The sequence below is a fragment of the Heptranchias perlo genome, chromosome 13 (genome assembly GCF_035084215.1).
Source record: "Heptranchias perlo isolate sHepPer1 chromosome 13, sHepPer1.hap1, whole genome shotgun sequence".
Taxonomy (NCBI): domain Eukaryota; kingdom Metazoa; phylum Chordata; class Chondrichthyes; order Hexanchiformes; family Hexanchidae; genus Heptranchias; species Heptranchias perlo.
The window spans coordinates 25,060,018-25,076,026 of NC_090337.1; the positions used below are offsets into that span (position 1 = coordinate 25,060,018).

Genomic DNA, 16,009 nt, shown 5'->3' on the forward strand with positions numbered 1-16,009 from the left:
TCAGGCTTTTCTGCAACCCCCGACGCGGGTCCCACATGGTGTGTTGCCTCCCTGGTGCCAGGGTAAAGAACATCACTGAGGGAGCAAAACATTTTGGGGGGGTGGGGGAAGCTGCCAGAAGTCATGGTCCATGTGGGAACCAATGACATACAAAGGAAAAGGGGTGAGGTCCTGCAGTCAGTTTCAGGAGCTAGGGAGGAAGTTAAAAAGCAGGAGCTCAAAAGGTAGTAATCACTGGATTACTCCCAGTGTCATGTGCTAGTTAGTATAGGAATAGTAGAATAAGACAGGTTAATGCAAAGAAGAAATGGTGCAGGAGGGAAGGCTTCAGATTCCTGGGGCATTGGGACCAATTCTGGGGCAGGAGGGATCTGTTCAAGATGGACGCGTTGCACCTCAACAGAGCTGGGACCAACGTCCTCGCAGGAAGGATAATCAGTGCTGAGAGGGAGGGTTTAAACTAATTTGGCAGGTGGGTGGGCACCAGGAGGAAACACTGGAAAGGAGAAACAAGATGCACAGAGGACTGGGAGGGACAAATAGAACTAGAGTAAAGAATAGTTCAGAAATAGGTGGGAGCAAATGCGAGGCAGCCTAAGATGAGTTTGGAGTGCATGTGCATAAATGTAAGTGGTGTGGTAAATAAGGTTGTTGAGCTGCAGGCTCAAGTTGCAACATGAGACTATGATATAGTGGCAATAACAGACCTGGCTCAAAGAAGGGGAGGATTGGGTACTTCATATTCCTGGCTACAAGGAAAGATAGGGAAGGAAAGGGGGTGGGGGAAAGAGAGGTGGCAGTATTGATCAAATAAACTATTACAGCACTGGAAAGGGAGGATGCAGTTGAGGGGTCAAAGACAGAATCTATTTGGTTAGAATTAAGGAACAATAGAGGAGCTATTACTCTTCAGGGTGTATACTATAGGCCACCAAATAGTGGGGAGGAGATAGAGGTGTAAATTTGCAGGCAAATTACAGAAAGATGCAAGAACTATAGAGTAGTGATAATGGGGGACATCAATTATCCAATATAGACTGTGACAGTAACAGCGGAACAGGCAAAAAGGGGGAGGAATTCCTGAAATTTGAAAAGAGAACTTTCTTGAGCAGTGTGTGTCCAGCCCAACGAGGAAGGAAAGAGTGCTGGATCTAGTTCTGGAAATGAAATGGGGCATGTGGGGTAGCATTGGGGAACAGTGATCATAATATCATTGTTTAGAATCGATATGGAAAAGGACAAGGAACAATCAAATGTGAAAATACTTCACTGGAGGAGGGCTAATTTCAGTGAGTTACAAAGGGATCTTGTCCAGGTGGATTGGAATCAAAAATTGATAGGCAAAACAGTAACTGAACAATAGGAGGCCTTCAAGGAGGATGAAATCATGTTTGACTAACTTGATTGAGTTTTTTGATGAAGTAACGGAGAGGGTTGATGAGGATAGTGCAGTTGATGTTGTGTATATGGACTTTGAAAAGGCATTTGATCAAGTACCACATAATAGACTTGTTAGCAAAATTGAAGCCCATGGGATTAAAGGGACAGCGGCAGCGTGGATACAAAATTGGCTAAGAGACAGAAAGCAGAGAGTAGTGGTGAATGGTTGTTTTTCAGACTGGAGGGAAGTATACAATGGTGTGCCCAGGGGTCGGAATTAGGACCATTGCTCTTTTTGATATATATTAATGGTCTGCATTTGGGTATAGAGGGTATAATTTCAAAAGTTTGCAGATGATACGAAACTCGGAAATGTAGTAAACAATGTGGAGGATAGCAACAGACTTCAGGAGGACATAGACAGACTGGTGAAATGGGCAGATACATGGCAGATCAAAAATTAATGCAGAGAAGTGTGAAGCGATACATTTTGGTGGGAAGAATGGGAGGCAATATAAACTAAATGGTACAATTTTAAAGGGGGTGCAGGAACAGAGAGACCTGAGGTTGCACATACATAAGTCTTTGCTGGTGGCAGGACAAGTTGAGAAGGTTGTTAAAAAAGCATATGGGATCCTAGGCTTTATTAATAGAGGCATAGTGTACAAAAGCAAGGAAGTTATGCTAAACCTTTATAAAACACTGATTAGGTCTCAGCTGCAGTATTGTGTTCAATTCTGGGCACCACACTTTAGGAAAGATGTCAAGACCGTACAGAGGATAAAAGAGATTTACTAGAATTGTACCAGGGATGAGGGACTTCAGTTATATGGGGAGATTGGAGAAGCTGGGGTTGTTCTCCTTAGAACAGAGAAGGTTAAAGGGAGATTTAATAGAGGTGTCCAAAATCATGAACTGTTTTGACAGAGTAAATAAGGAGAAACTGTTTCCAATGGCAGAAGGATCAGCAACCAGGGGACACAGATTTAAGGCAATTGGCAAAAAAGCCACTGGCAACATGAGGAAACATTTTTTTTAATGCAGCGAGTTGTAATGATCTGGAGTACACTGCCTAAAAGGGTAGTGGAAGCAAATTCAATAGTAACTTTCAAAAGGGAATTGGATAAATACTTGAAGGGAAAAAATTTACAGGGCTATGGGGAAAGAGCGGAGGAAAGGGACTAAGTGGAAAGCTCTTTCAAAGCTTTGGCACATGCACGATGGGCCGAATGGCCTCCTCCTGTGCTGAACGTACCATGATTATAGTCTCAGTGTGCACAGTTAATTGTTTTCTAAGAAAAAGGCCAGTCTTACCACAGATGTTTCAATCTGAGCTAAAATTTTAGGATTATTCTGTTCCACAGCCTCCAGACACTGGAACATAGCAGTCACATGAGGATCACTCAACAGAAAACCGGTGTCTGCAAGACACAAACAGCCTGCAATTACTTTTTTGTAGTCAGAAAGTTGTGGTAAACTAGAGCCAACAACAGGAACGTTCTACACAGCATGTTCCAGTAACTGTAGTACTTCTAGTGACATTCGGTTCAGAGTTCTGCTGTATTTGTGATTTAACCTTTAAAATGACACTATGTCACCATTTCATGTTTACTTTCAATTCCTCAATATACTGCACTTCATTAAAAACAACTTCTGTTAGCTATTTGCCATTTATAAATTATACAGGTATTATTGTGGATGCTCATTTTGAAATCTATAATGAAAATTCACTACTGCAATCACAGTTAATTTTAGAGATTTTTGAATTTCACAAAGTTAATTTTACAAAGCAGTCCTGAAGAAGCAGTCTCAAATTATAAAGTGATGCAAAGTCAATTCCCAGTCTCTCTAAGCAGTATCAGTACTCTGCTATTTGACATGAGTAATTATCCTTATTTGGACATAAGTCAGTTTACTGCTGAAGCACCCCTCCCCTTCTACTCTCTCCCCTCAACCTCCCTTCTGTCATATCGCGTTTCTCAAATGCAGAAGCATGCTTCTCCTTCAAGAAATGTTTCAACCGCTTTTCTCTCCCAGTACATGGCACTCCATTACTGTGCTGTATTCATCCAGTGACCTCGGTCAGTAGTGTCTGCATTTCAGAGTAAGCCCAACAGACTTACAATTGAATGCTTCTGGCATAGAGTGGTACTTGTATGGAGTGCTAGTCAGGAAATCACGGGCCCAGCATGCTTGATTTTCCATCCAGTTAAATTAACAGATTGAAAAATCAATCCTTGCAGACTTCCTGTTTCCAAACCAACACTTCCTGAGATTGCTACTCTTCATTGGAGCGCCTGATTGCAGAATCAGGCTTATTGTCTTCAGCCTTGTAGGATATTTAATATTTATTTCCTAGCTGTAGATAATTATACCTAAATCATGTCCAGTTTATGGGTTAGATGTGGACAATCTCAAGCCTATGGAATAAAAACTCCACAATGTTCAGCTATGCATGTTCAGGATCTTATGAATTATTATGGAGAAGAAATGTCAAGTTCCAATCCTACATAATATAGTCTAGAGTACATTCAGTTTTCTTGTACCTTTGTAGAATTTCCTAGTGTATTCCTGGTTACTGAGCAATGGCCTTAGCTGTGCTGACAGACAGTGGAACTGAAGGCTGTGATGGAGCCAGTATTGTGCTTTCTGAGGATTACTCTTTGGGACTGACTGTTCTTCAATGTCCATAAACTATGGAGAGAAAAAAAAATCACTGTTACTTACAAATTATAAAATAATTTATTTCAGTTCATGTCCCCTTAAACTGATCACCTTTATGCTGGTTGGAGAAATAGAAGAAACAATTCAGCATTTATACGTGGATCTCCTTACCTTCCATCCTCCTATAATCTACCAGCTTTAAAAGCCCCAGTTCATCATCACCTAACTAATACTTCTGGATTTATATTGCCTTCTCTCCTATTCTTTTATACCTTAGTGGTGTCACAAAGAAAACACACTCAGATCTCTATGAATCTTTTTCTAAAACAATGACTTTTTTTCTTCTCTGGTTTGTCACCTGTCCCCCAACCCTCTTGGCTTTACTCCAATTCTCCAATCTGCCTATTTTACTATTTCCACATTCTAATAGATTTTCTTCCTCCAATACTGAAAAAGGCTTAGAATTATTCACCACTTACCAGGTAAGATCTTTTTAAAACAGTACAGTAAATTCTGTTGCAGGTATGCCACAGCCTACCACTTGAATTTTAACAAAGGGAAATTAAACTCAAAAATTTTTTTTTTTTTAAATCTCCTTCAGTACAGACTAAGTGCTGGTCACTGAGCCAAGGAAGTGCAAGCACCAATAAGACCAATATTAAGAAAAGAAACAAGGACTGGAGATGAATATTAAATGCATCAATTTAACATATATAAGTTGGGTAGTTAGTTTTTTCCCCTCAAACTGAGCAGGCTTTTTTTTTAAAAAACACAGCTTCCTACAGATTTTCCCTTGATCACTGATGCTCCACTCACTGCTTCGTTATCTGGCTCAGTTTTTTTTTTAAATTGGTTATTCATCTTGCGGCAAATCAGCCCATGAACATGCAATGCTACAGAAAAGGACTCCCACACATTGTGCCATCACATTGGTGTTGTTTCTCCTGTTAAATGCAAATCTAGTGAGCTTGATTTCCTCCGTACACTATTTTTATTTTAAATGCGTTGACCACTGTGTTAAAATAGCACTGTTTGTTAATCGGTGTTCTAAAATAGCACATAATGGAAATTAAACTTGTGGCAGTTTCACTTCTCAAACAATTCAAGACTAACATGTTGAGAAATAACACTTGAATGACAACTAGGGCTTTATTCATCTGTTTCAATCTGGACTACTGACCACTTTGTTTTAATGCCAGAAATAATCTTAATCTTGTCCATTTTAAATTTTAATTACAGTCCGTATATATAAAAAAAATTAGACCCAACATTTTGGTTTAAAAAAATACAACTTCTGTCAATGATTACATTTATCCTTATTTCTGTCAACAAAAACAAGAGTGCAACCCAGTAGTATGCCACAGACTGGAGTTCAAAACCAGATTGTGGATGATTTAGGCACTCTGGCTCCCCTACTTTAAATTGCAATTGAGAATTAATTTATAATGTTACAAATCTGGGGACTCTGATAGTCTCAATAAAGCCTCTAGAACCTTAAGTCGTCAAGCCAACAATCACTCAGAAAATACTTCCCCTCCGTAGGTGGTATGATATTCCATCCATTCGAAAAATACCATTGTCATGTCCCACTAAAATTATGCTGATCGCAAACCATCATTGACAGCAATTTTGAGTGTGTCAAAAAATTTGTGGCCTGGAACACACTGTTATTTCAGCTGAAGGTTGTGCCATTGTAACAGATGCTACAATGAAGCATATCTTAAAGTCTGCTTTTTAGGTCAAAATTCTGATATTTTTGGGAATAATTAAGAACGGTAAAAGGAGGATCAAGTGCACATTAGTCACCCAATGTTTTGTGAAAGGCTTTATTTATAGTTTTGCTGATCACACCTCAGTTAGCTCTGAACATTTGTGGGAGCCACGTCATAAAATGGAAGACAAGAAAATAACGGTGCTATGCAAATTTTGTTTTAAAAATAGTGCCAGCAGAAAAATAAATCAACTTCTAATTCATCTGAATTTGAAGAACCATTACAAAGTTTCAAATGTTGAAGGTTTAGAACAATTATATTTGTTGAAAACAGAGGCATTTGTATACTTTACTATAAAACTGTCTGCAAGTGGGAAATGTTACAACTTAGTCATATTTGTCAATATGTTGTTTAAAGAACAGGGTGTAAGAAAACCTACAACAACACAGTTCAGGACCTTCTAAGTGCTAAGTTGCTTCAGCAGTTTTCAAAACACAAGAAACCACAGCAACTAAAAAAACAAATGAAGCAGGAAACATGAGAGAAAGTGAAAGCTTATTTTCCTGCAAAACAATCCCACTGCAGTGGTCAAAGGATTAAGCATCAAAACAGTAAATATTTTACAGTAACAGTAATAATATGCACCTCTCTCTAGCTTACCTGCTCAATATGGTGAGCTAAGTGAGGGCTGGCCCAGCGGACGTCTTTCACAAACGGCCAGTAATCTTTATGCTGTGAATATACCTGTTTAATTGGAAACAAAGTGTAATCATAATTATAATAATTAAATATTTACATACTTAACTTTGTAACAATGACAGTTTATTCTTCACACATTTAACTCCTCTTTGATCCAGCCTCAATTACTAGCACTCACAGTGGCACCCCTACTCTAACAGCAAATTCTAAATGTAGTTAAGAACTTCCTTATCTCAATGCGCAGCTTTAAAACACATAACTCTTATCAGTGACTGTATCAAGAACTGCCTAGCAATTGCGCAAATTACAAACTACATGTACATAGAGATACCCTACAGTGTAAAAAGCGCAGAACCAAATACATTCAACAAAAGGTCCTTCTTTTACCTATGTCTATTTTGTCCACTGTTCATTATTTTATTACATGAGCCCATTCATTTAAGATAGTGAATATCCTGGTAAAATACTTACTGTTTTATTTTGTCAGAATAACTGCAGTGACTCAAGAGAACAGCAATCAAGGCAACATGAAATGCATAAAGAAATCCATACCTTCTTAAAAATAGCCGCCTTATATACCATGATAGCACAGCATATTGATTTGTGTCAATCATCCTCTTCATTGAGTTCCTGATTTGAGCTGTGCAGCTATGATGAAGCTGGGAACTTCCCACCGGAAGGAAAAATAGGTCGCTTGAATAGAGTGTAGCAAGGAGATATTTGACATGCTGTTATTTTAACAGTGGATAAAACTCCCACATCTGCAGTATGAGTCACGTAGTACAGCAGTACTGCAGTAGCAATCACATGATATAGCCATGGGAGCCAGCCATCTGAACTTCAAATAAAATGGCACAAAAGGCCCAGGACATCATCTAAACCCTTTAATTGTATCATAGTCTTGTACCAGTGTACCCAAGTTAATTATTTATCAGCACATTACCACTAATAATAAGGAACAAACTTCTCACTGACACAGATTGTGAATTCTATGTATTGAAGAGTATTTATAAACCCAATAACACATTTATAGCAGCATTTCTTTTGGATCCTCAAAAATCCATTTGACAAGGAACAGCAAATTCACAGAACCACCTCAACCCAAAACAAAACAGTTCAGCACTGAGTGACAAAGCAAAAATGTGATTTTAAGCTCAGTGATATGAAAACATCTCTTTCTCCTTTTTCCAAGTATAAGGTGCTTTAACCACTAGAATCCTTGTTAAAATCTAACCCAATTGATGCCAGTGAAGTTATCTTCCGATAAACAAAGAAAGCTTAAACAGTCTTAACCCAATTCCAGTTACTGTTACCATATATGGGCTACTATAGAATTTTCTACAAAAGGTGTAGGTCTTTAAACTTGTACCTTAACCTTCAACAGCATTTTAGCACGTGCCAATATATTCTACATGCCAAACAACTTCAGCAAAACCACTGCTTCCCATGATAATAGTACACCCAGTATTAACATTATCCAGTTCATGGAAACTTAGTCAAGTAGACAAAAAACAATGAATACCACCCCCCACCCCACCAGAAAAAGACAAGGAAATTTTCTCCCTAAGAGACTAATGACAGCCCAGCCAGTTGAAGGGAAATCTGATAAGTCATCCTAGCAGGTCTTATACACAATTCTTATTCTGGAATGAAATCAGGCAGGTCCTCAATTTCTTTTGGGTGGGGGTGGGGTAAATAGAAGAGAGAGAAACTTTAACGTATTATTAGTATAGTCCAAAGCAAAAACTAACAATACTAACCACTGGTTTCACACTGGATGCAGTTAAGCCAATGCAGTGTGCAGTAAACAACCTTTTAAGTCACTCCTATAAAGTTGTTCTGTGGAGATTTGCAGATGCCCAACAACATAAGCAAACTCCATCAGATGTTAGAAGCTACATAGAAAAGTACTCAATTCAGCAAGGCCCAGCTATATGGTGCTACAAGATGCAAGTTGCAATCCAATTGTAAAAGTTTGAGTTATTAAATGCATTGTTACCATAGTAACAGCACAGATTACTCTCAGTTCAGAAAATGATCACAAAGTAACATTAATTATAGTGTCCTACCAAAAACATTACTTAATCTGTTGCAGTCTCCCTCCCTCACATCTTAATCTGTTCAGTCTCCCTCCCATCTACAGAAAAAGAAAAAACCCTTTCCTATTTCTGAGTTATTTTTCCCCCATGGCTCAAACAAACTGTGAATTCATTAGTAAAGACTGTCATTAATCAAGACTCATAGGAACATAGGAACAGGAGTAGGCCATTCAGCCCCTCGTACCTGCTCCGCCATTTGATAAGATCATCGCTGATTTGTGATCTAACTCCATATACCTGCCTTTGGCCCATATCCCTTAATACCTTTGGTTGCCAAAAAGCTATCTATCTCACATTTAAATTTAGCAATTGAGCTAGTGTCAATTGCCTTTTGTGGAAGAGAGTTCCAAACTTCTACCACCCTTTGTGTGTAGAAATGCTTTCTAATCGCGCTCCTGAAAGGTCTGGCTCTAATTTTTAGACTATGCCCCCTACTCCTAGAATCCCCAACCAGCGGAAATAGTTTCTCTCTATCCACCCTATCCGTTCCCCTTAATATCTTATAAACTTCGATCAGATCACCCCTTAACCTTCGAAACTCTAGAGAATACAACCCCAATTTGTGTAATCTCTCCTCGTAACTTAACCCTTGAAGTCCGGGTATCATTCTAGTAAACCTACGCTGCACTCCCTCCAAGGCCAATATGTCCTTCCGAAGGTGCGGTGCCCAGAACTGCTCACAGTACTCCAGGTGCGGTCTAACCAGGGTTTTGTATAGCTGCAGCATAACTTCTGCCCCCTTGTACTCTAGTCCTCTAGATATAAAGACCAGCATTCCATTAGCCTTTTTGATTATTTTCTGTACCTGTTCATGACACTTCAATGACCTATGTACCTGAACCCCTAAGTCCCTTTGGACATCCACTGTTTTTAAACTTTTTACCATTTAGAAAGTACCCTGTTCTATCCTTTTTTGATCCAAAGTGGATGACCTCACATTTGTCTGCATTGAATTCCATTTGCCACAATTTTGCCCATTCACCTAAACTATCAATATCCCTTTGAAATTTTATGTTTTCATCTACACAGCTTACAATGCACCAATCTTTGTGCCATCGGCAAACTTAGATATGAGACTGTCTATGCCTTCATCTAAGTCGTTAATAAATATTGTGAATAATTGAGGCCCCAAGACAGATCCCTGCAGGACTCCACTAGTTACATCCTGCCAATGTGACTACCTACCCATTATCCTTACTCTCTGTCACCTTTCGCTCAGCCAATTTCCTAACCAAGTCCGTACTTTTCCCTCAATTCCATGGGCTTCTAACGTAGCTAACAGTCTCTTATGTGGGACCTTATCAAATGCCTTCTGGAAGTCCATATAAATAACATCCATTGACATTCCCCTGTCCACTACTTTAGTCACCTCTTCAAAAAATTCAATCAGGTTTGTCAGACACAACCTGCCTTTCACAAATCCATGCTGGCTCTCTCTGATTAACTGAAAATTCTCGAGGTGTTCAGTCACCCTATCCTTAATTATAGACTCCAGCAATTTCCCCACAACAGATGTTAGGCTAACTGGTCTATAATTACCCGGTTTCCCTCTCTCTCCTTTCTTAAAAAGCAGAGTGACATGTGCAATTTTCCAATCTAGAGGGACAGTTCCTGAATCTAGAGAACTTTGAAAGATTATAGTTAGGGCATCTGCAATCTGCTCACCTACTTCCTTTAAAACCCTGAGATGGAAACCATCTGGTCCTGGGGATTTGTCACTCTTTAGTGCTATTATTTTCTTCATTACTGTTGCTTTACTATGTTAATTTTATCGAGTCCCTGTCCCCGATTCAATATTAGTTTTCTTGGGATTTCTGGCATGCTATCCTCCTTTTCTACTGTAAATACTGACGCAAAGTAATTATTCAACATGTCCGCCATTTCCCCATTGTCAATGACAATATCCCCACTTTCAGTTTTTAAGGGGCCAAAACTGCTCCTGACCACCCTCTTTTTCCTACTATAACTATAAAAGTTCTTTGTATTGGATAAAAGTTACCAAGCTGGTAAATTCAATGGTGTATGTTTATTCATCTCCTTCACAATGACAGGCTCATTATCTTGTAGATGCAAAATCCCCATGTCTTCAACACAATTTATTAAAAAATGTACAAATATCTCTGATGCCCAGCTGTTGCATCTCAATCGTTCCGAGATATCAGCAATGCTATATACAATGTATTCATTTCACTGGTGAAAAGTTTTCCAGATAAACTTATCATTACCTTATTCACCTCCCTCTGAATGCGCTGTGAAGAAATGACATGCTGGGATCTCCTCCCCCAATTCCTCAGCGAACCCAAATGTAATCCCTGTTCTGTGATGCATTGGCCAATCTCAGTCAGGGCAATGTTGGGGAAGCTACAATTGGTCTCGGCATCTGTGGATTATAGAGGTGTGGGGGGAGGGAGACAAGAGGAGAGAGAATCTGCCAGGACTCCTCTTACTGACTATCATGCAAAAATCCTTGCTGGAAGTGCACCACTTCTTTGGAAAATCAGACAAGGACAGGATCAAACTGTGACAGGACGGCTACTGACATTCACTGTTCAAACTCACATCTGAAGAATGGCCACTTGGAAGAAGAACGGAATGGCCACCATGCCTGTGGAAATGCATCTAAACAAGAATTGCAACCTTCTGCACAGGATGGATTAAGGGGAAAAAACAATTGGTTGGGGTTAAATCTGAATTTTGCTTAATTGCTTCTAAACGATAACCATTACTGCAAATTTTAAACCTGGGATTTACATTTTTTGTGGTTAGTTGCCCATTGAATAATGAGGATGTCATGGATCAGGCTGTAGTCTGGGCATAATTATCTGTAATCCCGGTATGAAGATACAACTACAGTGCATAGTTCACTACTATAAATTATTTTGTCAAAATCACACTCATGCCAGTCATAAAACATGCAAGACATGGGGAAATTTAAAAATCTCACATTTCAAAGCTCAGACCTACTGAATTTCTAGCTGCTGCAGTCCATAATCAGAGAACAACAAATTCTGACAAGTGATTCCAGGCAATGAATCAACACCATAAACTGGAGAGTCTAGTTTGGGCAACTTACATCAGGTTTGCAAACAAGATAAGATTTGCTGCATGGAAACCACTGCTTATTATTTACTGTAATAGTAGTAAGAGTTTCTTTTAAATCATACATTGTAGGCAGCAGACAACATTCCCTAATGTTCCATGGAGTTGATGCAGGACAATACCTTAACTGAAGGATTGGCAATTACATAGAATGTACAGCACAGAAACAGGTCATTCGGCCCCACAGGTCCATGTCAGTGTTTATGCTTCACATGAGGCTCCTCCCTCCATATGTCATCTAACCCTATCAGCATATCCTTCTATTCCTTTCTCCCTCACGTGTTTACTTAGCTTCCCTTTAAATACATCTATACTAGTCGCCTCAACTACTCCTTGTGGTAGCAAGTTCCACATTCTAACCACTCTCTAGGTAAAAAAGTTTCTCCTGAATTCCATATTGGATTTATTAGTGACTATCCTATCTTTATGACCCCAAGTTCTGGTCTCTCCTGCATCTTCTCTATGCCTACCCTATAAAACCCTTTCATAATCTTAAAAGACCTCTATCAGGTTGCCCCTCAGTTTTCTCTTTTCCACAGCAAACAGCCCCAGCCTGTCCAATCTTTCCTAATAGGTGTAACCTCTAAGTTCTGGTATCAGACTAGTAAATCTTTTTTGCACCTTCTGCAGTGCCTCTATATCCTTTTTATAATATGGAGCCCAGAACTGTTCACAGTACTCCAAGTGTGGTCTAATCAAGGTTCTATTCAGATTTAACATAACTTCTCTGCTTTTCAATTCTATCCCTCCAGAAATGAACCCCAGTGCTTGGTCTGCTTTTTTTTTAAAACCTTATTAACCTGCGTCGCTACTTTTAGCCATTTGTGTATCTGTACCCGCAGAGCCCTCTGCTCCTCTACCCCATTTAGACTTATTATCCAAGCAGTATGTGGCCTCCTTATTTTTCCTACCAAAATGTAATACCTCACACTTATCTATATTGGAATTCATTTGCCAATTACAGGCCCATTCCTCAAGTTTATTAACGTCTTCCTGTACTTTGTCACAGTCCTCCTCGGTATTAACTATACCCCCCCCAATTTGGTCTTGTCCGCAAATTTTGAAATTGTACTTCCAATTCAAGTCCAAGTCATTTATGTAAATAGTGATCAACAGTGGTCCCAGCACCGATCCTTGTGGAACACCACTTCCTACCTTTTGCCAGTCTGATTAACTACCTTTAACCCCTACTCTGTTTTCTGTTTTGTAGCCAGCTTGCTATCCATTCTGCTACTTATCCCAACTCCACATGCTCTGACCTTAGTCATGAGTCAACTATGCAGTACCTTATCGAAGGCCTTTTGAAAATCCAAATGTATTACATTACCCTTGTCTACCCTTTCTGTTACTTCTTCAAAGAATTCAATAAGGCTGGTCAAGCATGACCTTCCCTTTTGAAATCCATGCTGACTATTCTTTATTATATTTTCTAGAATGTTTCTCTATTACATCTTTGAGTAAGGATTCCATTATTTTTCCTATCACCAACGTTAAGCTAATTCGTCTACAGTTCCTTGGACTGGTTCTTTCTCCCCTTTTAGATACAGGAATCATATTATCTGTCCACCAGTCCTCTGGCACTATTCCTTTTCCTGATGAATTTTTATGTATATGTAATAGTGGCTCTGTTATCTCCTCCCTAGTTTCTTTTAATATGCGCGGATGGAATCCATCCAGACTAGGGGTTTTATCCTATCTAAGTTTGATTAGTTTATCAATTATTTCCCTCCTTTCTATCTTAAATGTCGTTAGAAGAAGGGATCAAAAAAGATATGAAGATACGTCCACCATGTTAGTCTCTTTGGTAAATACTGAGGCAAAGTAATTATTTAATATTTCTGCCATTTTGCTGTCATTGCCTGTAAGTTTATTGTGTGTATCCCCTAGTGGTCCTATTCCTATCCTAATTTTTGTTTTATTATTTGTGTCTGCAGAATACTTTACTATTTCTTTTAATATTCCTTGCTAATTGAAATTCATAGTTTCTCTTTGCCTTCCTTTAACTTTTTTTAAGATTCTTTGCTAACCTTTTCGTATTCCCTTCTGTCATCCTCTCCTTTGTTGTCCATGTATTTAGTTTCAATTTTACCCTTATTTCTTTATTCATCCATGGTGTATCATTACTGGCCAGTTTGTTCTTGCATTTTAATGGGATATATTTCACCTGGACTCCATTGATCAGCGTTTTAAATGTTTCCCTGTTCCATTTCTTTGTTAATCAGTAAATTTTTCCAGTTAATTTTCCCTAGTTCCATTCTCATCCCCTGAAAATCAGCTTTTTTCCAATTTATTACTTTGTTCTTTGTCTTACTTATGTCCTTTTCAATCTTCAACTTAAACCTTATTATGTCGTGATCGCTATTGTCTAGCTGTTCACCTATGCTTACTTCTCTTATCTGTTCTGGTTCATTTCCCATTACTAGATCCAGCAGTGCTTCCTCTCGTGTTGGGCTTTTTATATACTGGGTAAGAAAGGAGTCCTGTACACATTGTAAAAATTCCAATCTCTATATCCTTTTACCTACCTCTTCTTGCCAGTTTATTTGGGAATAGTTAAAATCTCCAATGATTATTATTCTACATCCTTTACTCATTTCACATATTTGTTTACATATTTCTTCCTCCACCTCCTTTCCACTATTAGGTGGTCTGTAGTATATCCCTATTAGCGTGATCGATCCCATATCTTTTATTTCAATCCATATGAATTCTGTTTCTATCCTTCTGTTAGTTATGTCCCTTTTTCTATTTCTCTATATTATCGCTACTTAGTACAACTACTCCACCCCCCCAATTCTTCCCTATCCTTTCTGATTATGTTATAACCTGCAATATTTAGTTGCCAGTCCTGTTTTTTACGTAGCCATGTTTCAAATATTCCGACTACATCTGGTTCCTCGCTACGGATTATTGCCTTCAGTTCCCCCGTTATATTTTGGACACTCTGTACATTGCTGTATTGGCAGTTTAATAGTTGTTCCTTTTACTTTATTTTTTAACAGTCCTTTTATACTTCTGTTTTATAACTGTATTTGTTCCTTGACCGTTTATGTTATCATTATTTCTTACTCTGGTCTGACCTTTACACTCATCTCCTGTTTCTTTTATCTTTAAGCTTTTGTTATTGCTAACAGATCCCTTCCCCCCATCTTGCTAGTTTAAAGCCTTATGCACTGCCCCTCGTTATCCTTTCCACCAGGACTCCAGTCCCATTCTGGTTCAGGTGGAGCCCATCCCAGGGGTACAGCTCCTTCCTGTCCAAGTACTGGTACCAGTATCCCATGAAATGGAACCCCTCCTTCCCACACCATTCATCCTTTCTGATCTGCCTATCCCTATGCTAATTAACACATAGCTCAGATAGTAAACCTGAGATTACCACCCATGAAGTCTTGCTTTTTAATTTAGTTCCTAGCTTTTGATATACCTTCTCCTTGTCCTTCCTTCTATCATTGGTGCCGATATGGACCCCTCCCTTTCCAAGATCCTCTCCAGATACTCCGAGATGTCCTTTACTGTTGCACCAGGTAGGCAGCACATCCTCCTGGACTCTCTGTCGTGACTGCAGGCGACACTATCTATCCCCCTAATTATCAAATCCCCTATGACTACAACCTTTGCATTCTGATCCTCCTCCCTTTGGACTGCCTCATGCTCCACGGTGCCATGGTTATCATTCTGGGCATCCTTCATCCTTATCCTCACAGGTATCAAGTACCTCGTACCTGTTGGATAGGACCAGTGTCTGCAGGACCTCCTTCTCTCCCTCTCCCTCATTTGTGTCGGAGCGTCTCTAACTCGCACTCCAGCTCAAAGACTCTGAGCCAGAGTGTCTCAAATCAGACATGTACTGCAGATGTGGAAATCCGGGACAATCTCGCTGTCCACAAACTCCCACATATTACAGTCCTGACACACAGCCTATACTGCCATTTCTAGTTTTATTTATTTAATCAGTAGTTTATTTCTAGGACTAACAGAATCACTTGAGATCTAGATAATATTTAGTAAATGAATTTAGCTTGATTTCAACATAATTATTAATTACTTAGACTATTTTTAAATGTTATGTTTTTTTATTTAAGTTTTAAAGGTTGATAGATTAGTTCACAGTCCCTTGGTTTAAATCGCTTAGCATCTTCTTTCCCCTCTGCACCTAATTCCCACACTCACCAATTCCCAGTTGAAAGTCCTCACTCTGTTAGGGATTCACTCCATTAGAGGTTCACTGTCTGTCTTTATCAACCTCTGTGCAGCTGAACTAATCCGTACAAATTTAAGTGAATGATAATCTACATTTGAAAATATGCATTGATTTGCAGTTGTCAGCCATAATATTAATACCAGCATAAACAA

The 16,009-nt window shown here is 39.0% G+C and overlaps 2 protein-coding genes across 4 annotated transcripts in view; one reads left to right on the forward strand and one right to left on the reverse strand.

Annotated features, from left to right (window-relative positions):
* The window catches only part of rubcn (rubicon autophagy regulator), a 67,628-nt gene that overhangs the window by 46,301 nt on the left and 5,318 nt on the right, over positions 1 to 16,009 (reverse strand). For all 3 annotated transcript variants that reach the window (XM_067995178.1, XM_067995177.1, XM_067995179.1), the window contains exons 3-5: positions 6,417 to 6,500; positions 3,927 to 4,074; positions 2,695 to 2,801 (exon numbers count right to left, since the gene is read on the reverse strand). In XM_067995178.1, coding sequence (XP_067851279.1) covers positions 2,695 to 2,801; positions 3,927 to 4,074; positions 6,417 to 6,500 — 339 coding nt within the window. The remainder of the gene's footprint in view (positions 1 to 2,694; positions 2,802 to 3,926; positions 4,075 to 6,416; positions 6,501 to 16,009) is intronic.
* rpl35a (ribosomal protein L35a) overlaps positions 1 to 16,009 on the forward strand; it is a 290,790-nt gene that overhangs the window by 44,271 nt on the left and 230,510 nt on the right. The window lies entirely within an intron of this gene.